The 23,688-nt window shown below is 43.5% G+C and overlaps 1 protein-coding gene across 3 annotated transcripts in view; it reads right to left on the bottom strand.

Annotated features, from left to right (window-relative positions):
* garnl3 (GTPase activating Rap/RanGAP domain like 3) overlaps window positions 1–23,688 on the bottom strand; it is a 457,411-nt gene that overhangs the window by 345,345 nt on the left and 88,378 nt on the right. For 2 of the 3 annotated variants that reach the window (XM_059993839.1, XM_059993841.1), the window contains exons 1-2: window positions 19,578–19,952; window positions 13,011–13,080 (exon numbers count right to left, since the gene is read on the bottom strand). In XM_059993839.1, the coding sequence (XP_059849822.1) occupies window positions 13,011–13,080; window positions 19,578–19,633 (126 nt within the window). In that variant the 5' untranslated portion in view covers window positions 19,634–19,952. Of the gene's footprint in view, window positions 1–13,010; window positions 13,081–19,577; window positions 19,953–23,688 lie in introns of those variants that run through there. The other variant, XM_059993840.1, reaches the window with a different exon arrangement.

Genomic DNA, 23,688 nt, shown 5'->3' with positions numbered 1-23,688 from the left:
ATTCACTCTGAGCCAAACAAAAGGATCAATAGTTTTGCTGAAATAATAAAAAGTTAGAATGGGCATGGGGTCAGAGGGATACGCGGGTCCATGCCTACAGCTCGCCAGAAACATGCAAAAATCGTACAGCTGCTTTGATGTAAGTACAAAATAAAGTGAGCTAGTGTGGGTTACATTCCCTTAGTGGCCTCTTTATTAGGTCCCTCCTGTTGTGTGTTCAGAGATGCTCTTCTGCACACTGCATTACTGTTGCCTCCTGTCAGCCTGAACCAGTCTGGCCACTCTCCTCTGACCGCTTTCGTTAACAAAGCATCTTCACCCACAGATCTGCCGCTCTCTGAATGCTTTTTGTTTTGTTTTTCCACACCATTCACTGTAAACTCTGGAGACTGTTTTGTGTGACAATCCCAGGAGCAGCAGCAGTTTCTGAGATACTCAGATCACCCTGTCTGGCACCAGCAATCATTCCACAGTCAAGGTCACTTAGATCACATTCCTTCCCCATTCTGATGTTTGGTCTGAACAACAACTGAACCTCTTGACCATGTCTGCATGCTCTTATGCATTGAGTTACTGCCACATCAAGATCAAGTTCAGTTTAATGTCATTCAACTGTACACATGTATATTGCCAAACAAAACAAGGTTCCTCTGGACCAAGTTGCACATATAACTCGTACACAGCATATAAAGTAATATTGCTATAAACAGATTAACAAATGATAAGGTGGATTTATGACACAAAAAGTAAACATTACAATGTTACTGGTGCTTCATAAGCCATGAGACCTCAAGTGTGGCAGGGAGTTCAGGAGTCTCACAGCCTGGGGGAAGGAGCTGGTTCCCATCCTAACAGTTCTCGTCCAAACACCTAATGGATGGTGGGGGGGGGGGGTCAAAGAAATTGTTGGATGGATGGGAGGGATCACTGACAATGCTAAGGGCCCTGTGTATGGAGTGCTCCTGATTAATATCTCCGATGGGTGCACGAGGGACCCCAACGATCCTCTGAGCAGTCCTCACAATCCTTTGTAGGGTTTTGTGGTCAGGTGCCTTGCAATTCCCATACCAGACAGATGCAGCTGGTCAGAACACTCTCGCTGGTGCTCCTGTAAAAACTGGTTAGCATGGGGTGGGGCGGGGGGGGGGGGGTGCGGGGTGCGGAAGCAATCATTCACAGATAATTACATGAATGAGGTGGTGTACCTAATAAAGTGGCCACTGGGCATGTTGCTGGGAGTGGGCAAGGATAGAAGGAGCCCAGTTTTCCAGATGCAGTAGAGATTTGACAACAGCTTCCTAGTCACTCTACACAGCCTAGCTACCATGGCATTCAAAGCATCCAGATGGAATTTGGACTCAAATTTTCTGGGATTATTAGCCAATGGCTCCAGATTAAGCATTGCAGTTCGTGAGGATCTCCGAGCAATGGGGATCAAGGCAGGAAGATGATGATTGGATAATGCTGGCCTCGTTGCCTCCCCGTACCAGTCTGTGTAAACAGACAAGCTGCAGTTGGAGAAAGGATTCAGTCCATCGTGCGAACTGTTCCACCATCTGCCACCTCCTTCCTCACAGCTTAAGGGAGACCCCGGTCAAATTCAAATCTCCATGGAGTCTCCTGATGATGGAAATCTCAGGGCAGATCCCCTGGCAAAATGGCCACTCAAAGGCAAATCCTCACCGAGATCACCACCCCTCCCTCCATCCCCTCCTGCCCAGCGCTTTCCCCGCAGAGCCAAACAGAGCTGTGATTAGTATGATATTAAAAACTCTTTTACACCTCATGTAACAATGTGTAAATCTTTCCAGAGCATTTGGCAATGGCAGGAGTTTGCAAATTCCTTAACTTCGCGTCAGACCAAATGATTTTTCTTCCTCAAGATGGAGAGAGCTGCCAATCGAACTTCAAATCTCCAACACCAACTATCAGACATCCAGGCCCAGTGCTCAGCCACTAACACATCTTCAGATCCCCACAGAAGATAAATCCTTCCTTCGGTTGATTCAACTCATCATGGAATCCTTTAAACAAATACCAGGAGAACATAGAACACCTTCCTGAGTTAACGAACCCCCCACCCCCCCATCAACTGCAAAGCCATCACCTGTCTAACTTGTATTAATGTTGCTACAACACCCAGTGACTCACTTCTTACCTGATCACAGTCACTAACCGTTGCATCAGTGAATTAGACACATTTTTTGTGTTTGCTTTTCCAATTTCAGGAAGTGTAAGGATACGGACATTGTGTAAGCAGAAGCGATTAGTTTAGTTTCGTATTTGATTACTGTTCGGAATGAAATTACTGCCGCTGTCGGTAAGGAGTTTGCCCGTTGCCCCCGTGACCACCTGGATTTCCTCTTGGAGTTCCAGTTTCCTCCCACATTCCAAAGACATTTTCCGCCAGTCCTGCCGAAGGGTTTTCCCCCGAAAAGTCAACTACTCTCTTTTCCATGGATGCTGCCTGGCCTGCTGAGCTCCTCCAGCATTTTGTGTGTGTTGCTCGGATTTCCAGCATCTGCAGATTTTCTCATTTATTTATTGAGATACAGCGTGGAATGGGCCCCTCCAGCCCTCTGAGCCTCACCACCCAGCAACCCCCGATTTAATCACAATGCCCAATTAACCTATCAACCGGTACGTCTTTGGAATGTGAGAGCAAACCTGAGCATCTGGAGGAAACCCACGCATATCACAGTACAAACTCCTTACAGGCAGCAGTGGGAATTGAACCCGGGTCACCGGTACTGTAAAGCGTTGTACTAACCACTACGCTGCCGGGTCACCCTATACAGTGAGTGGTTGTGGAAACGTTATTTTGCAGCAACACTTGAGGGCTGCCCTCTGCACAATTGTTGGACAGAGCTGGTCACTGACACGAAAACCACGTACAGCATTTTGCCCTCTGGCTCTATGTCCAGGTGACAAATCAGTAAAACAAATCTCAAATCAGAACAAGGTCCCTCAGGAAGTCTTGAGATTGCAACTCTGTTGCCAGTTTTCATGTTCCAGAGATGCACAAAGTAGCTCCTGAATAAACACAAGGGCTTGAAAGCATCTTCAAATGTGACTACACTAACTTATCGATTTTCCACAAATTACTTGGACTAGGAGCAGCTGCAGAGCCATTAATGTTTAATATGGAGACCTCTCCAAATATTAATATAACCCTGCTTGAAAATCATTGGAAAGTTTTTGGGGCACCGCGTTTGGGATGCCAAAGTAGCGTAGCGGTTACTGTGACGCTAAAGTAGCGTAGCGGTTACTGTGACGCCAAAGTAGCGTAGCGGTTACTGTGACGCTAAAGTAGTGTAGCGGTTACTGTGACGCCAAAGTAGCGTAGCGGTTACTGTGACGCCAAAGTAGCGTAGCGGTTACTGTGACGCCAAAGTAGCGTAGCGGTTACTGTGACGCCAAAGTAGCGTAGCGGTTACTGTGACGCCAAAGTAGCGTAGCGGTTACTGTGACGCCAAAGTAGCGTAGCGGTTACTGTGACGCCAAAGTAGCGTAGCGGTTACTGTGACGCTAAAGTAGCGTAGCGGTTACTGTGACGCTAAAGTAGTGTAGCGGTTACTGTGACGCTATTACACTGCGAGTCATTGGAGTTTGGAGTTCAACTCCGGCATCCTCTGTAAGAAAGTTTATACGTTCTTCCCAAGAGCACATGGGTTTCCTCCAGGGGCTCTGGTTTCCTCTCACAGTCCTAAGAAGTACTGGTTAGTAGCTTAGTTGGTTAGTAGTTTTACAGTACAATAGTAAATTGTCCTGTAATTAGGCTAGTGAGCAAAAGGGCCTGTTGGGCTCTGTATCTTTAAATAAATACAGATTAAAAACGGTCACACTATGACAATGTTGAAGATGAATACAAGGGCATCAGCAAAAGGACTGGCTGTTAAACTAGCATTATGATAACAGAACATTGCATGTCGGCTAACAAGAGAAAATCTGCAGATGCTGGAAATCCAAGCAACACACACAAAACATGCTGGGGAAAACTAGCAGGCCAGGCAGCATCTATGGAAAAGAGTAAACAGTTGATATTCTTGGCCCGAAACAGTGACTGTACTCTTTTCCACAGATGCTGCCTGGCCTGCTGAGTTCCCCCAGCATTTTGCGCGTGTGTGTTGATTACATGTCGGTAGCTGTTTGAGATGTCCAAGCAGACTACATTACAAATGTACTCGGAGTAAGAGAGCAGAAAAAAAAAGCCCTCAAGCCCATCATTTACACACCAACTATCGAGCTACCACTTACACTATCCTATCTCATTTCCCCTCCCCGCATTCTCAACAACCATCAACAACCCGCCTATTCCCCCAGATTACGCCACTCACCTATGGACTAGGGACCTTTTCCATTTGCCAATCACCCTACCAATCCTCATGTCTCTGGTTCCTCTGGAAGACAGAGGAGCACCCAGGAGAATCTTGTATAGCCTCTGCAGGAAAAAACTGAAAAATCACACAAAGTTCAAAATAAAAAGGCTACTTATCAGACTGGTGCTCAGCAGGAGACCAGTCAAAGTTGACCATGAATTTAGAACAACTTTCATGTTCTCAGTTGAAGAGATTACCAGTAAAACTACATTTTGATAAATGAATGGCGGCGACAGGAAGAGTTAATTAACAGACGAGGCCCCAATTACGAAATAAAATGATCATCCACAGTAACACACAACATGCTGCAGGAACGCAGAAGGTCAGACAGCATCCATGGAGAAGAATAAAGAGCCGACGTTTCGGGCCGAGACCCTTCATCGGTCTAGTTACTGCCTGACCTGCTGAGCTCCTCCAGCTTTTTGTGTGTGCTACTCAGAATTTCCAGCATCTGAAGAATCTCTTTTGTCTAACAGCAAGCCTAACTTTCTCTTACAACAATGTTATGTTTCACTATAATATAATTAATGTAACTCCTGCATCTTGGGTGTTATCGCTGCTGCATTGCATGTCTCTACTTCTAGGCTTTGTCTGTGGTTCCCTGCTACCACAACAGCACGATCCGCTTCGCTATTTAATCATTACTAGCCCCACTATTCTTTCGCCTACGGTGGTCACCTAGGGAACATGCCAACTCCAGCAGGCAAGATCATCTCCAATAATCAGAACTAACTGGAGCTGCATGATGGAACTCTACCAGCCATTTCCAGTTAATCACTCTAATTCAGTAAAAACCTCAAGTACTGGGTGCAGCACAACTCGTTATTCTTCCAAGGTGTAAGATGAGGGGTCCACCTCACACCTAGTTGGGAAAGATTAAATCCACAGGCATGAACTTCGAGAATCTCCACTACTTGAGTGAAAATGTAGTCCTGATGAGGGGTCTCAACCTGAATCGGCAAGTGTTTATACAGCTCAGCCTGACCAGCTGAGTTCCCCCACCATTTTGTGTGTCACAAAGCAAATATTAGTATCAAAGTACAAATATGTGGCCACGTACAACCCTGAGATTCTTTTTCCTGCGGGCATACTCAGAAACTCTGTAGAATAGTAACTATGACAAGATCTGTGAAAGATCAACCAGAGTGCAGAAGACAACAAACTGTACAAATTCAAATATAAATAAATAGCAACAAACAGCAAGAACACAAAAGAGCAAGGTAAGGGGGTCCTTAAAGTGAGATCATTGGTTGTGGGAACACCTCGTTTGATGGGCAAGTGAGTGTAGATATCCCTTTTTCAAGAGCCTGATGATTGTGGCAACTTGTAACAACGCAATGTTACAAGTGAAAACTGCCATCATCCAAAATTTCTCAACATCCTAGACCAATGGTTGACTAATAATCAAAGGTGATTCGAAAATCCAAAAACAGCAAAGTATTGCAAAAGCTGTTAAAATTATACACCCACACACATTAATCCAATTCTCTGTTTAAACCACATATTTTGTTTCTACTTTAAGTAAAATACTGATAGAGTCAGAAAGAAAGCTTCAAAAAATATACTAAAATAAGTGTCATTTAATAAAAGGACTTAGTACTGCAAAAACTTCATAGAAAACTCAATTATTTTTAAAACCTAAGGCTCCCCCCTTTCCTTTTCTCTGATCTTCATTCTGCCATACATTCTTGAGCTATTAATATTTTTATACAAGTCTAAATGTGTTAATCTCAAAAAGAAAGCAACAAGAGCAAAGATGTGTTAAGTTTTGTTCTGAGAATTCATGCAGAAAATTATTGCAAGTTTCAATTTAAATTATTTAATTCAGATATAGGCAATTTCCTGAAATATCCTTTCACTATAAAGTTCAAAACCTTCCATCTCATAATGTAAAGCGCCACTATTTCCTTTTTAAAAAAAATCTCACTTTTGCACAAATTTCAAGTCACTTGAGCTCCATCAACAGAATAAACAGAATAGGAGCATTTCCACACCAGATACTGGAGATACAATCAATCCAACCATGACTTCTTACCCTCTTTATCAGCCCCTTACCCAACTTTAAGAACATAAAGGATGCAAGACCACCTCCAGGGGTACAACATACACTGCAAGTTGGCAAAATATACATTTTGCTCTCAGAATCTTGCCTGCATAAAACACTGGCTTCCTTTAAACGTGTCACAGAGAGAAGTAACAGTTCTTTCAACATCTGCAATGCACAAATTTCAAGATGTTCAGGTTCTAACTTAAAGACCAGCGTCAGATGGTGAGTTAATTTTGGGATGAATTAGGCACAGATTATGAATCTTGAGGTCAATTATTAATTTTAGAATTTTTGAAGTTTACAGCAGGGTAAAAGAACATGACACTGCTTGACCCACTGAGTTCCTCTGGCAGTTTGCCTTTTTTTGCTCGAGATTTCAGCATCTGCAATGCCTTGTATCTCCTGAACATTTTGCTGATTGTGTGCAAGTCTAGTCAATGAATGGCATAGATTACAGCTTGCTGGCAATTACTGGCCAATCAGAATCAATGATGTTTCAGTACAGGAATACTGGATTTAAGTACACATGCCACCAACTGCAGATGTTTTTCCATTTTCTTATGGCACTAACAGAGACCATTTCAACCCATTGATTCACCGGAGATCACAAAACAATTACAATCCCCCCACTGCTGTCCCATGTAGTCTATTCGCCCCACAGTCCCATCAGCCCCTCCCCAATTTCTACTAATCCCTCCTCAGTTCATTCATTCATTCTGTGCTGTATTGTACGACTTCAGCGATTATGGTTTTTGACCACTATTGTTCTTTGCAATTCTTTTCTACAGATGTGATTTGTCATTGCCTTCTTCCGGGCAGTGTCTTTACAAGAAGGGTGACCCCAGCCATCATCAATACTCTCCAGAGATTGTCTGCCTGGGGTCAGTGGTCACATAACCAGGACTTGTGATATACACCAACTGCTCCCATGGTTTCACGTGATCCTGGTCAGGAGGCTAAGCTACAAATTGTCCAAGGGTGACCTGCAGGCTAGTGGAGGGATGGAGCACCTGGCACCTCCTTTGGTAGAGACGTCTCTCCACTGCTCCACTCAAAGGGGTAACTTACAATGTTCAATTAACCCCCTCAACCTGCATGTTTTTGGGATAGGAAGGAAAGTTAGGGCACACAAGGGAAACCAACTCCTTCAGCATCTTCATGCACACATTTTGAGATGAACCAGAGAAAGCCTGCAAACTCCACATGGACAGTATTAGTGCTACTGCTGGGAGATCGCAGCTATAGCCATAGTCCAGAATCAGACCAACAGATTGAGAAGGCTCAACTCCTCACTTTGCTCAACCCTAGATTCCACAGTAATTTCAGAAATCATTTCCCAAGATTACCCTGGAGAATTTCTTCTTGGATTCTGCAAATTTGAGATCCCATTGACCTCAGTGTGTACCATAGAGCAAAAGATTATGATGTCAGGGGAAAGAAAGTTAGTTCCTTTTAATTATTTTGCATTAATCCTCTATTAAATAAATGTGGAAAGGAATTAGTTTATTCTCTTGTGCAATGGCTCAGTTTAGTAACAAGAAATCCAGAAATGAAGTACCAGGGTTTGAATGGAATTCCATAGCTAATGTGACATTGGACATCAGCCAGAAAACTGGGTTATGGTACTATGCAGGGTGAGAGAGTGAATGAAGATTGAAGACTAAAGCTTCAACTGAGCATACCACTACAATGCACATCAACACCATACAACCCACACATTCACAGATAATGCACTCTGTTCAACACAGAGATTAATGCTATTTTTAATAATATCGAGTGATTCATTCAAGAAACTTTAAGCCCTATCTGGTATTGGTATACAGAAGTACTCTCACTTTGGGGAAACTAAACTGTGTCAGCCTACACCTCAAGGACTAGTTTACCTGACCACTTTAGTCTCTTCTTAAAGGAGTTTAGCTGTCAATTATCACCGTTTCGAGTGGTGGCCAACTTGGGCCCTCTTGTTTGTCTTGATTATGTCATAGTTCAACTAAGCCAATGTGAACTCTATTGTTTCTCTTCAAGAGGGTGAGCAAAGTCTGCAGATTAGAAGTCTAACTGAACAACAAGCTTCTTGAACCTTGCAGCCAATGTGCTACATAGCTGTGATCAGCAATAAACCTTTTGGGCCTGGAAGGTGAATCTCCATCACTATTTTCCATCAATGCTGTTATTATGTATTTCTCCATGACTGGTTTGGAACTGCCTTAAAAAGGCTTCAGCAAGGAGGTGGTCTTTTTTTTGCCTTTGTATTCATTTGCCCTAACCCATTTTGACCAGGAGCAATGCTCGCTGAACAAAGCATCACATCGTTCAAACCTCTTTGGCCTGTGGATGCCCACATAAATTAGCAGAGCTGACTCTTGTACTTTCCAAGTAAGTTTAAAGTTACAAAAACTTTTCATGGTATCTCTGTACACTGACAATAATAAACCAATTGCAATGCTGTACATTGCCCTTAATCAGTATTTGGTTAAGAATGGATTTTATGGCTACATTTTACAGTGCTACTGAAACAGATTCATTACTTCTGTGAATCTAATTCTTAGAGATAAAGCAAACAGCACAGGAAGTGGCCATTTGACCAGTCCTGCCTATGTTGACCAACTAATCCCAAACCATTCTCTCCCCCTTCCCATCAACTAACATAGAAAGCATCCACCTGGATGGATAATGACTTGGTATGGCAAAAAAAGCAGAGAGAGTTGCAGACACAGCTCACAGGAACCAGAAACCCTTCTAAAGACTCTGTCTGTGCTTCAGTAAAGCAACCAGTATAATCAAAGTTCCATCCACCAGAGACGTTATTCTTCTCCAATTGAGCAGAAGGTACAAAGTCCTGACAGCACGTACCACCACAGTCAAGGAAGGTTTTTATCCCGCTGCTATAAGACTACTGAATGGTTCCCTAATACGGTAAAATGGTCACTTGTCCACTCTCCTCTCCTATCAGACTCCTCCTTCTCCAGCCCTTTATCTTTCCAACTGGCTTCACCCATCCTCCTTCCCCTGCCCCCACCTTTTTATTCTGGCCACTTCCCTCTTCCTTCTTAGTCCTGAAGAAGGATCTCAGCCCGAAACGTCCACTGGTTATTCTTTTCCATAGATGCTGCCTGACCTGCTGAGTTCCTTCAGTATCTTGTGTGTACTGCTCTGGATCTCACAGTCTACCTCATTATGATCTTGCCCCTAATTACCCACCTGTGCTGAACTTTCTCTGTAGCTGTAACACATTTCTCATTTTGTTATTATTTTACCTTGTTCTACCTCAGTGCACTGTATAACCAAGCTTTTCACTGTATTCCAGTACCTGTGATTATAATAGACCAACTCCATATTCTACCACACACAAACACACCTGGGAAAGTTTACAGAGCTGCTGCACACCTTTGAGCTATGGGCGGAAAATGGAGCACCTGGAGGAAACAAACAGAGTCACAGGGAGAACATGCAAACTCCACACAAACAGGACCAGAAATCAGGATTGAGCCCGAGTCACTGGCGCCATGAGATTGCAATTCCATAAGCACCAATGCAGGAAAGATACTCAATTAATTTACAAGACAACAGCCACCTTATTCATTCAATTCCTCTGTTTCTTACTTAGTCTCATTTTTCAAACCTGGAATTGCTGCCTGTCATTGTTTAGAGTGCCTTCAAACACCCATGTATCACAGAAAGAAGTGATGCACAGGGGTTAGCACCTCATATTCTGTCTTGGTCGTCTCCAACCTAATGTGATCAACTTTGATCTCACTAACTTCAGGTAACTACTCCCCTCCCCCCAGTGTTTGCCCCATCCCCCTAGCCCAGCTACCCCTCTCTTTCTCTTCCCCCACCCTCACAACCTGTCCATCACCTTCCTCTGGTTCCCCACCTCCTTCCATTTCTTCCAAAGGTCTACTGTCCTATCCTCTCAGATTTCTTCATCTGACCTACTCATCACCTCCCTGCTTATCTTACTAATCCCCCTTTTCTCCTCCCCCCCAACTGTATTCACTTATCACACGTGGGCTCACGCTACTCCCCCCTCCCACCCTTACTCTTTTGCACTCTTCCTCTCCACTCCTGCTGTTGATGGACTGTTCATTTCCTCCATAGGTGTTGCCTGACCTACTGAGCTCCTCCCGCACTTTGCACATGTTGCAAAGGATTAAGAAGATAGGGACATTAAACACAAAGATCCCCGGGCTTGTATAAGATTGAACTACATGAAAAGTATATTGCACTCTGCTTAAATGCAACTGCTGTGTAGGTTATGAACAGATTTGCCAAATAGTTTACTGCACTCGTTTTCCCCCCTCACAGCTTCTGGTCAATGGGAAACAAATTTATAAATGACAATGTTACCCGATCCCTACCCCACAGAAGGCGGAGGCCATTAGGCACAGAAGCCCACCATCAACCTCAAGTCACACACGCCACTTTGCAAATACATCACTGCTCTTTTAGCACCACTGGCTTCCAATCGTGGAGCTCCTTGCCCAATGACAGCGAGGGAGCACCATCATCACACAGTCTACATCGTCATCATCACCATCATCACACAGTCATCATCATCATCACACAGTCTACAGCATCATCACCATCATAACACAGTCATCATCATCACCACAGTCTACATCATCATCACCATCATCACACAATCATCATCTTCACCACACAGCCTATATCATCATCACCACCATCATCACACAGTCATCATCATCATCATCAGTCTGCATCATCATCACCACCAACACAGTCTGCATCATCATCACAGTCATCATCACATAGTCTACATCATCATCACCACCATCATCACACAGTCATCATCATCAGTCTACATCATCATCACCATCATCATCACAGTCTACGTCATCATCCCCATCATCACAGTCATCATCATCAGACAATCTACAGCATCATCACACAGTCATCATCATCACCAGTCTACATCATCATCATCATCAGTCTACATCATCATCACCACCATCATCACACAGCCTACATCATCACAGTTTACAGCTGTTCCTTAATGTGGCTAGCCACCTACTCAAGGACAACCAGGGATGGGCAATAAATTCTGACCTTGCCAACAATCCCATGCCCCACGAAAGGATTAATGAATAAGTTATACAGCCTTACTAACCTTTCAACCTAAAAACATAGTTAAGCAGGATAGATCTACAGACACTTGCAGCAGGCACCAAATCATCATCTATATTGTTTACTCATCCACAGAAAGCTGTTCATGCAAAGGAAAACCCTTTGTTGAACAATTGCTCTGTTTTGCACAAGATTAATTTTGACATTATTGTTTCCAGATTGCATAAATATTAATACCGGAGAAAGGTTAAATGGTTCAGGTTTCTTAAAGCTAACTATGCAAAATAAAGAGATCATAAGACATAGGAGCAGAATTAGGCCTCTCAGTCATTCCATTATTATCCCCCTGAAACCCATTTGCCTGCCTCCTTCCCCCATTGATGCCCTTACTCAGCAAGAACCTATCAACCTCTGCTTTAAATATACCCAATGACTTGGCCTCCACACTTATCTGTTGCAATGGATTTCACAAATTTACCACCCTCTGGATAAAGAAATTCCTCCTCATCTCTGTTTCAAAGAAACTTCTTTGCATTCTGATACTGTGCCCTCTGGTCCTAGACCAGGGGGTTCCCAACCTTTTTTTTTAAGTGCCACAGACACCTTACCATTAATTGAGGAATCTGTGGACCCTAGATGGGGGATGCTTATGCTCTCTCACTATAGAAACAACCTAACTACGTCCAATCTATCTAGGCCTTTCAATGTTGGATGTATTTCAAATAGATCCTCCTCATTCTTTTAAATTCCAGCAAGTGCAGGCCCAGAGACATCAAATGTTTCTCATACATTAACCCTTTCTTTCCTGGGATCATTCTCGCGAACCTTCTCTGGACCCTCCCCAATACCGCGACATTATTTCTTACATGAAGGACCTAAAAATGCTTACAATTCTCCAAATGTGGTCTGACCATTGCCATATGAAGCCTCACCATTGCATCCTTGCTTTCCCATTCTAGTCCTCTCCAGATGAATGCTAGCATTGTATTTTCCTTCCATATTATCGACTTAACCTTTAGGGAATCCTGTACAAGGACTCCCAAATCTACCCAAATACAGTATCATGCATCATACTATGTTCCTAGAAAAATTCAGTTCTTATGTGCCTTGGTTACCTGGGTAATACTCAATCTTCATACTAGGTCATGGGTTTAATCCAATTCAGGGCATTTACACACAAGTCCAACATCCTAATGTACCACCGCAAAACTAGACTTGTGCAGCACTATGCTGTTATGCAAACGTTAAAGATCCCACTGCTCTATTTCGAGACAGCCAGATATTTCTGTTGTGCTGAATGATGTTCACTCCTCAAAGGACATGACTGAGATACCTCATCTGTGCACAATCACGTTACTGCTCATGATGTACAATTGTTCGAATCACTGGGCTGCGAAGCACTTTGGGATGTGTAAAAGCCGTAACACAACCAGGTCTTTCTTTTTTAAAATATCAGGTACCAAACATCCCATTGCAGTAAAAACTCATGGACTTACCAGCTCCACAGAACCATAGTGCTTCCTGCTGAACTCCCCTCGCCGACAACCCAGGTCTTCAGAGGCAGAGCTGGAAGAGAAACGCTTCATCAGTGAATGCACCCAATGCCGCAAGGTCTCTCAAGGAAAACAGCTCAGGGCCAGAGGATACGGCACAGCCATTCCCCTCTCACCATTGCGTCTGTGAACCTGTGGGCTCTTCCTGCAGCTAGCATTGGTTACGGTCCAGTGCAGAACAATTAACCCAAAAAAAAATTATCTGGAATGCACAAGCCTTTAGATTGAAACCAGTCATTCAATTATATATTATGTCATTATAAGATCGATAGAAGATTCAAGGATACCGCTCAATGGTAATTACATTTCAGAAACTTATCTTAAGGACTGGAATCTGAAGTAGATCTGATTTGACTGATGGTTACATAAACTCTCTCGACTAATTCCACACCCCACCCCTCCCATCTTCCTTTAATTAACCTCCCAGAAGGAGACTCCCTGCAGCTTTGCAAGGCATCTGAAGGACAGCCACTCCTTCCGTTGCAGGAGGCTATGACACGATGCAAGTTGCTAAGGATATCACAGAGACCTACAGGACGCCACGGCAGCGTAGTGGTTAACATGATGCCATTACAGCCCAGGGCACCAGAGTGCAGAGTTCAATCCCGGCATCCTCTGTAAGGAGTTGGTACGTTCTCCCCATTTTCCTCCCACGGTCCAAAGACATACTGGTTATTTGGTTCATTGGTCATTGTAAAGTTGTCCTGCGTGCAGGCTAAGGTTAAATCAGGGGTTGCTGGGTGGAATAGCAGAAAGTGCTGGAAGGGCCAATTCTGTGAGGCACCTCTAAACAGATTTCAAAAACAAAACCTAAAAAGCACCATGGGATAATATTCCCATCGACAGGGCAACTCCACATGACAATGTGGGACAAAAAGCCCTATCCGGAAGGCAGAAGTAGACATCATAAAATTCATGAAGTTTTGATACAGTCTAGGCTCAGTTAGTAAAATTCTTCTCATTAAATTTGAAGGCTCCAAGGACTTGAGATGAAAAGTCATTGTTGGCGTGCCATTGTTGTAACAAAAAAAAAAGAGTATGCACTTTGGAAATTTTGGCTCCCTGGTGAGAAGCTGAATGTGGATCCTAACTTCTTCTTAACTAACAGAACACAAGCACTATTTCAGAATCAGACTCAGGTCTGATAGTGTGAAATTTGTGGTTTTGCAGCAGTAGTACAGAGCAATTTAAAATAACTATAAATTATAATAATATATATGAAATAAGTAGTGAAATATGATCAGGGAAAAAAAGAGAGCAAAAGTAGTGAGATAGTGTTCATGGGTTGGCTGTTCAGAAATCTGATGGCAGAGGACAAGACGCTGCTCTGAAAACATTGAGCGTGTGTCTCCAGGCTCCAGTACCTCCTCCCTGATGGCAGAAATAAGAAGAGGGCATGTACATGGTAGAATTCCTAAACAATCTGAAATATTTTGAAGCCAGCGTCCTAGCTCGTATCTAAGTCGTTCAGTCTATCTTGTCTGCCTGCACTGCAATTTCTCTGTAACTGTAACACTCTTTTCTACTATTATTGATCCCCCCCTTTGGTACTACCCTGATATGCTTGATATGGAATGATCAGACAAACCTTCTCACTGTGTCTTATTACACATAACAATAGTAAAACCATTACCAATTGAACCGGATTACCTGACTGTCGCCTGCGGGGGCTCCATACGCAAAAGCTAGCTGCTGCATTCCCTACGACACAAAGATGACACCATTCTGAAAGCATCCTAGTGACTATAAAACACTTGAGGGATGTGAAAGGAGCTAAGGAAAGGCAGGTCTTTATTTGGCTCCGAAACAAGTGGCCATTTCTTGCAATGTCATTTTGTGTTTCTCTGAGCTGACTTCATCGATAGAGTACTGCAGACAGGCACACTGGAGTAACAAGCCTGGAAACACATGCTTAATGTATTCTGCAGAGTTTAGGCACCCAAGTGCTTACAGTTACAGCCTTCTGCAACCAAACCGCACTCTTAAGATTAAAGCTAGCTGTGGAATTGACAGCGGGTAACGTGAAAGGATTTAACCAAGTTACATTATAGAACGTTGGAACTTACAATGCAGGACCAGTCCTTTGGCCGAGAAGATTGTGCTGAGTTTTTAAACCTACTCTAAGGTCAATCTAACCCTTCCCTCCTACATTGCCCTCCATTTTTCAACCATCCAAGTGTCTATCTAAGAGTCTCTTAAATGCCCCCAATGTATTTGCCTCTACCACCACCCCGGCAGGACACCACTCTCTGTGTAAAGACCTTACCTCTGACATGCTCTATACTTTAAAATCATTTCCTCTTGTGTTAGTTATTTCTGCCCTGGATAAAAGTCTCTGCCTGTCCACTCTATCTACGCCTCTTATCATGTTTCCCTGAATAAAGAATCCATAAGACTATAAGACATAGGAGCAGAATTAGGCCATATGGCCCTCGAGTCTGCTCCACCGTTCAACCACGGCTGATTTAACATGCCTCTCAACACCATTCTTCTGCCTTCTCCCCATATTAATCAACAGCCTATGAACCTCCACTTAAATATATCCAATGCTTGGCCTCCAGAGCTGTCTGCGGCAATGAATTCCACAGATCCACCACCCTAGAGCTGAAGAAATTCGCTCTCACTGTTCTGAAGGGAGCTCCTCCTATTCTGAGGCTGTGCACTTTGGTCCTACATTCCACCACCATTGTAAACATTTCCTCGATATTCACTCTATCTAGACAACACACACAAAATGCTGGTGGAACACAGCAGGCCAGGCAGCATCTATAAGGAGAAGCACTATCGACGTTTCGGGCCTAGACCCTTCATCAGGACTAACTGAAAGATAGTAAGAGATTTGAAAGTACTGGGGGGAGGGGGAAATGCAAAATGATAGGAGAAGACCGGAAGGGGTGGGGTGAAGCTGAGAGCCGGAAAGGTGATTGGCGAAAGTGATACAGAGCTGGAGAAGGGAAAGGATCATGGGACGGGAGGCCTAGGGAGAAAGAAAGGGGGGGAAGGGGGCCTTCTCCTATCATTTCGCATTTCTCCCTCCCCCCCACTACTTTCAAATCTCTTGCTATCTTTCCTTTCAGTTAGTCCTGATGAAGGGTCTCGGCCTGAAACGTCGACAGTCCTTCTCCTTATAGATGCTGCCTGGCCTGCTGTGTTCCACCAGTATTTTGTGTGTGTTGTTTGAATTCCCAGCATCTGCAGATTTCCTCGTGTTTGTTCACTCTACCTAGGCCTTTTTTAATATTATAAGGGCTTTGTTTTTTTCTTTATGGGTGGCAGGGTGTAGATATGTCTTTACCAACGGAAGTTTAAGGCACACCTTCCCTCTGCTAGCCTGGAGGTCACACTTAGCCCCCCCACCCCAAACCCCAAACAGGGTCACATGAAGTCATGGGAGCAGGTGGTGGTTGGTCGTATGAGCAGCCGATGTACATCACAAGTCCTGGCAATCTCTGAAGAGTATTGATAATGGCTGGGGTCAGCCATCTTGTAAAGACACTGCCCAGAGGGCAGCAATAGCAAACCACTTCTGTAGGAAAATCTGCCAAGAACAATCATGGTCAAGAGACCATGATCGCCTACATCATACGACACAACACATAATGAATGAACTGTCCTTTAGAATGGGAAATTGTCACAAGGTGTACTTCAGGCTCCACTAGAAAAACAACTCTTTTTAAAAAATATATCCTTAAAACCTTTGTTGGCTATGAAAACCCTTGCCTTTCCCGAAGGCACAGCAACATGATCAGAGAATGGGATCAATAGGGAAACATCCATTTGTTTGCCGATATTTTGGCAGAGAGTGCCCGTGAAGGAGGAACAGAGTACTTGACTCCAGCTCTCTAATCGAAGGCTGTGATAGCAGAACACTTGGCAAGAGAACACGTCTGAAGTCACTGTTTATAGCTCTTTAGACTGAGCAATTCCAATTAAACAAATGTAAAATCTTTGGACAGAGATGAGCCATCTCTTTAGTTTGGCAATTACATTCAAAGTAGCATCAGCTTTGTGTTCTTCACGCCATTTTGCTGTAACAATCAGACCTTCCCCATCTCCTGCTTAATGGCCTTGGCTCATCTGGAGGCAAGGCCTTCCACTTGGCATGTTGAGGCCAGCAGCAGTTCATTACACCGAGCTCATGAGTAACCAGCAAATTCACCACGAGGGAGCCAGATTCAAAGCCCGCTCTCCCTTTGCCAAGCATTCACACACACACACACACACACCCTTCCAGCAGGTATCTTTTCATAAAGTTCTGATACAGTCTAGTAAAACATATATTTGTGTTAAATTTGAAGGCTCCAGAGACTTGAGATTTAAAGTGGCATTGTTATACCATAAAGTGTATGCTCTTTGGAGACACTGGCTCCCTAATGAGAGGCTGAACCTTCTTCTCAACTAACAGAACAACGCACTCTTCTGAAACCAGCGGTCTTTCAGTCTACCTCGTCATGGGCCACACACTTTGTCTGCCTACACTGCAATTTCTCCAACTGTAACACTATTTTCTACATTCTGCTGTTGTTCCCCCTCCCCCTTTTGGTACGACCTCAGTGATCTATAATACAGTACAGTACAGTACAGAATGATCACACAAAGAAAACCTTTCACTGTAATTCAATACATGTAACCTCCACGAGGACCACAACCTTGTTGTAAGGCTTGGACCCAGAGAGTCATGATGGCTGGAGTCAGGGCCTTGTGCTTTAGATCTTGGCAGGGTTACCCATGCCAAGTAGGTCAAAGGGTAGAGGCCAGATGAGTAGACCACTGGTCCTCCAGGTCAGGGTCCAGCTCAGGGTCAATAATCCTGATTGGTCAAACAAAATTATTACGGAAACAATGTTCAAAGTGAAACAGCAATGGAGAATCCTTCTACATCTGACCGTGACAATCTCCACCCAAGACTTGCACGGCTGACAGTAGTGAAAACTGAGGGGAAGCCACTGGCATGATGAGGGAAGACGTGAACACCAGAGGAGTAGGGCATTCATCGCTGCCATGAACACCAGGGGCGTAACAGGCGGTAAGCCAGTCAGTCAGTCCATGTAAGCAAGAGGAAGGAGCCTGTTCTTCCTGCTCACCCAGGGGACGTAGCAGCCCACACCCCAGAATCAGGGGATCAACCCTGGAATCCACCACATCCCAGTGCATTCATGCACAGGTCTGTTGACAAAGCCCTTGTTTAGTTTCAAATGCCGGTGATCTGTTTGTACCAAACTATTGCAGTCGGGCGGAACAAATCAGGTGACTGTACAGCTGGGAACCCACACTTCCATGCCATTTTAGAAGTAGAAAAACACACTATTAAAATATTAAAATACTATCAATGGGAAAGTCCTTAATGAATACTTTCAGAAATATTGATAATAAGGCCAGATCAATTTGAAACACTCTGGTAACACATTAGCATAGTTATATAAAATTATTAAAGTCACAGAGCACTACAAGCACAAAAACAGACCCTTCAGCCCATCTAGTCCCTGCCAAACCATTAATCTGCCTTGGCCCATCACCTGCACCCAGAGCCCTCCTATCCCCTCCCATCCAAGTAGCCAATATTACATTTGCAATTTTAGATATGATTCATAGATGAAGTTTAACTAAAGGGAAGCAACACATTGAAAAGTCAGGATATTTAATAAAGACATCTGTGCTATAAATTCCTATAAAAACAAGGGGGAAATAGTCTCCTGCTTTATGCAGCCCTTGAGAGAACGTCTGACGAAATCTATAATCTGCACGTTGTACAAAGAGAGGGAACTCGATAACTGCCCTAACCAATTTTCTCTGTAATTATCACTATGAATTGTTAAGAGGAAAACAGGTGGCAGGAATTATATATTAAAAAAATTCCCAAGATGGATAAATACTGAATTGAACATTTCGAACGGGGTGGGGTTGAATAACATCTATATCTGTATTAGAAAATAACCTCACAGCAGCTGAGCTCGTTGCTTTCGCTCCACCGTGATATACTATACATTCACAGAGAACTGAACCCGCACAACATTAATACATCACCCCGTTGAAGTTGCTTTGCCTACTGTAGTATAGTAGCGTTCAGTGATCAAGTATATAACGCCCACTGTCTGTTGTGGGCCAGTCTTTCAATAATAAAACACATGCCTGCCATCTGATAACATTGGGATTGTTAACGCATGAAATCGTGATGCATTTTCCCTTCAACCGGCGACATCAAACTTTCGCATTTCAAATGTGCAAAGTGCAGAATTTTTTTTAAAATCCGATATCCTCTCCTCCCTACGCGGTGCAGGGAGGTTTGTCTCTCTCTCTCTCTCCCTCGCAGCAATCACCAATAAAGTAGCATACAGCATTTTACAATACCTTCAAAATATTTTGGAAACCACTGTGTCTGCGCATCGAGCGACACTGGTGCACCGCATAGCCCTTGCTCAACATGTCAAGGCGTAACTGACGCTCATGTACTTACAAACAAGCAAAATGAAGCACACGCTTTAAAAAAAAATATATTGAAATCTGTTTTACCGTTGTGTGAGACTCAGCAGTTTAGTGGAAGCTGCATCCGCACTGCTCACATCCATACATGCGTTCCTCGGCTGCACAAACTGTTCTAGTTAATGGAACTAGACATTGCACCTGCTGCAGTTTTTAACGGGAGGGGGTGAGAGAATGTTACTTCAATTCTGCAGACTTATTTTTTTATATATATATATAAACAGAAATCCCCCCGCGGAGTGTGCTGTAAGTGTGGTTCCAGGCTGCGCTCGGTAGGAGAAATGAAATGCTGACAATATTGCAACAACCCAGAAGAAGAGACAAAAAAAATAGACGACGCATTAGCAAACGTGTCCGAGTAATAGCAGGGTAAAGGCAACCGTGGAAACGTGGTTCACATCTCAAATAGTGAATGTGCACTCTGTGGTTCTGCACTTCATTCTCAATACATAACACACATACACACCCCGTAAGTGTCAACGCGCTACTCCGCCCCTCCCTGACGCCATCGCCGCCCCTGCAGCCTTTAGCTCAACCCCCTTGTGGTTTCAGAGCCGCCGCTCTACCCCTTAGAGTCGCTGTGTGTCTGCGGTTAAGAGACTACAATATCCAAGGTGCACCGCGGACCTGGCTCTCCGCCCACCGCTCTCATTGATTGGTCGAGCTCCCGCTTGTGTTGATTCCAGAATGTTGTGCTGGTTACATTTTGACTGACAGATATTGGGACCTCAGCATTGGAAGCGGATGAGAAACGCTTACCTCACTGAGTGAAATAATCAGGGCTTTGGTTCCAAGAGGCAGGATAAAAATACTAATCATAATACCTGCACTATCAAATCATCGTCATATATAATGCTTCCAAAAATAACATTTCTCAATTATCCAAAATTAGTGGGTGCAAATTCAAATATCCCATTTGGGCATTGGTGAAAACTCTGCGTTTTATTTAGATATGCACCTCGAGATAGATTATTAAAGCGAAAAGGATTTTGTACAGTGTAAGGCTAGTACAAGAAACGCACCTGCTGAACATTGTGCTCCCTGGCATTCAAGGAAACTATTCAAATCAGCTATTAAGTTGAAACCAATCAAGTTTACCAACTTCTTAAGTGGAACAAGTGCTATTTTTAAAATGGTAACACAGAATACCTAATGGCCAAAGGCTCACTGAGCAGACTTCAGCAGATTGGCCCTCTGGTGATCACTTGTTTTAGGATTTCTAAAACAGTAGATAATGTTTTAGATAACACAACTGGAAAGAACATCACACTGCTTGAGCAAGGACTTTCAGATCAGACATTTAACTTGTCACCTGTACACACAAGTTCACTCAGAACCATCATTAAGAGGAGGAAAGCTCTCCAACAAGTGATACAACACTGTCCTTTACCTCACTTTTAATTGTGGGTTTAATGTATTGACAGGGCTTGTTGGCAAGCATTCACTTTAAGGTCTCTATAAGACCATAAGACATAGGAGCAGAATTAGGTTTCATCGTGGTTGACATATTATCCTTTTCAATTCCATTTTCCTGCCTTCTTCCTGTAACATACTTCTGCTCTGATATCTTATGGTCTTATAACATTTGATTCCCTTACTAATCAAGAACCTGTCAAACTCAGTTTGGAATGCACCCATTGACTTGAACTCCACAGCCAGCTGAGGCAATTAATTCCACAGATTCGCCATCTCCTGGCTAAAATCTTCCTCATCTTCGTTTTAACAAGTTGATCTTCTATTCTGAGGCTGTTCCTTCGGGAACGACACTCCCACACTATTGGGAACATCCCTTCCACATCAACTTTCAATATTCAATAGGTTTCAATGAGATCCCTGCTCAACGTTCTGAAGTCCAGCGAGTACAGGTCCAGAGCCATCATTCATTAACCCTTTCATTTCTAGGATCATTCTCCTGTTGCAGGGAGATGGCGGGTGCTATACAAATGAAAATTATTTAATTTTTCCTTAAAAATTCAAAGGATATTAAAAATTTGCTGTCTTCACACCAGGTCATATATACCTTTTATATTTAAAAAGGTGGAAATGTGTAATTAAAACAGAAATGCTCAGGTTTGCTGAATGTTTCCAGCATTCTTATATCTATTACCCCAGTAACAGGTCAGTTCCCTATCCTAATAAATTCAGAAATCTGTCAACCACCAACCAACATGACTGAGTCTTTGGGAGGAGGCCAAGACAAACAACTCCTACCCAGCTGACTTCAATCCTCTTGACCTTGTGCCAACAGACGGATGAATGGAATTGTTCTGATGACTACTGCCAATCAGTTACAAGTAAACTAAATAGGAATGGGAAGTTGAATTAAAATGGGTGACCACTGGGAAATCCCACCTGTTGTAGTGGATGGAGTGGGAGTAGGCCATCTGTCTCTTGAATGTGTTCCATCATTCAATAAGATCATGACTAATCTGGCTGTGGACTGAGCTCCACCTACCTGCCTTTTCCCCATAACCCTCAATTCCCCTGCGATGCACAGATCTATCTAACTGTGTGGTAAATGTATTTAATGAATTAGCCTCTATTGCTTCTCTGGGCAATACACTAATGCAAAACCACATAGACTATTTTTATTTCTCCATTTTATGTTCCTTTTATGGTCTTGTTTGGTCTTGTTTCTGACACGCCAACAGGTCACTGAATGCCACAGGGGAGTGAATGGTAGCTGCATATGTTCATGATTATGAGCATAAAATTATTCACAGCCATGGAGTGGATTGGTCATCAGATGTGATTGACAGGGGAATTATCCAATCACTTCCACTGTGGTGGTCTCGAATGATGCTAAAATTTACAGCCCAATAATTATTCAGTTCCAGGATACAAAACCATATTTATTGCACATTCCTGATGGTTGCTCTTCACTTACTCTACTTTAACCTCGTCAGTCTATGGCTTCCTCTACTGCCTCAATGAGGTCACACTCAGGTTGGAGAAACAATACCTTATATTCCATCTGGGTAGCCTCCAACCTGATGGCATGAACACTGATTTCTCTAACTTCTGGTAATTGCTCTCCCTCCCCACCTTCATCATTCCTGTTTCCCCTCAGCTTATCTCCTTCCCTACCCACACTTCCCTCTAGTGCTCCTACCCCTTGCATGATCTGTCCTCTCCCCTCTCCTATCAGATTCCCCCTTTTCCAGCCCTTTATCTCTTGCATCAATTGACTTCCCAGTTCTTGACTTCAACCCTCCCCCTCTCCTGGTTTCACCTATCACCATCCACCTTCTTACTCTGACCTTTCCCCTTTCTTTCCAATCCTGATGAAGGGTCTCAGCCCGAAACATCAACTGTTTACTCTTTTCCATAGATGCTGCCTGACCTGCTGAGTTCCTCCAGCATTTAGTGTGTGTTGCTCGGATTTCCAGCATCTGCAGAATTTCTCTTCTTTGTGTACTGCTTTAACTTTGTCGCCTGGAATCAAGTATCTCTAAGGCTGTATGTGACATCACTGTAGATCACCACGGTGTAGGTGATTGGACAATTCTCCTGTCTATCAAACTTTACCAAACTGCTTCAAGTGCACTGGGATTCACAGTTTCAAAGTACATCTATTATCAAATTGTATGCAGTATTCAACCCTGAAATTCGTATTCCCCACAGACAGCCACAAAACAAAGAAAGCCATGGAACCCATTCAAAGAAAAACAAATCCCCTCGCCACCACCCCACATGCAAAAACCCCCCACAAATTATGGCAATGGCAAAAAAACAAGTGAAAAACACAAAATATAAAATACAAAATCGAAAAAGTCCATATTCAGTTCAGCTCAGTGTTCGTTATCTGCAGGCTGTCCTGATTCAAAGTCGCCCAAAATAGCAACAAAGAAAAAAGGAGTATCCAGAAACACATCACAACGTGAACTAGAGTCCAATCCACAAACCGTGCTGATTAAACCTCGCCCAAGGCCCAGGACTCTGACAGCATCGAGGGAGAGAGAGACCATTCGAATACAAGAACCTTCCTTTAGGAGCAACGAGCGAGAGTGACCATAACGCGCAGAGCACTTTTGTCCAGCAGCAGCAAGTGACAGGCTGGTAGACGGCACCGAACACCTGCTTGCCAAGCGCAATCGCACCGATGATTTCAATCTTCCTGGTGCTTTTATCGGTGAGTTCG

Source organism: Hypanus sabinus, chromosome 18 (assembly GCF_030144855.1).
Source record: "Hypanus sabinus isolate sHypSab1 chromosome 18, sHypSab1.hap1, whole genome shotgun sequence".
NCBI lineage: Eukaryota > Metazoa > Chordata > Chondrichthyes > Myliobatiformes > Dasyatidae > Hypanus > Hypanus sabinus.
Note: the sequence above shows the minus strand (reverse complement) of the source record. Positions and strands in the feature narration are given on the sequence as shown.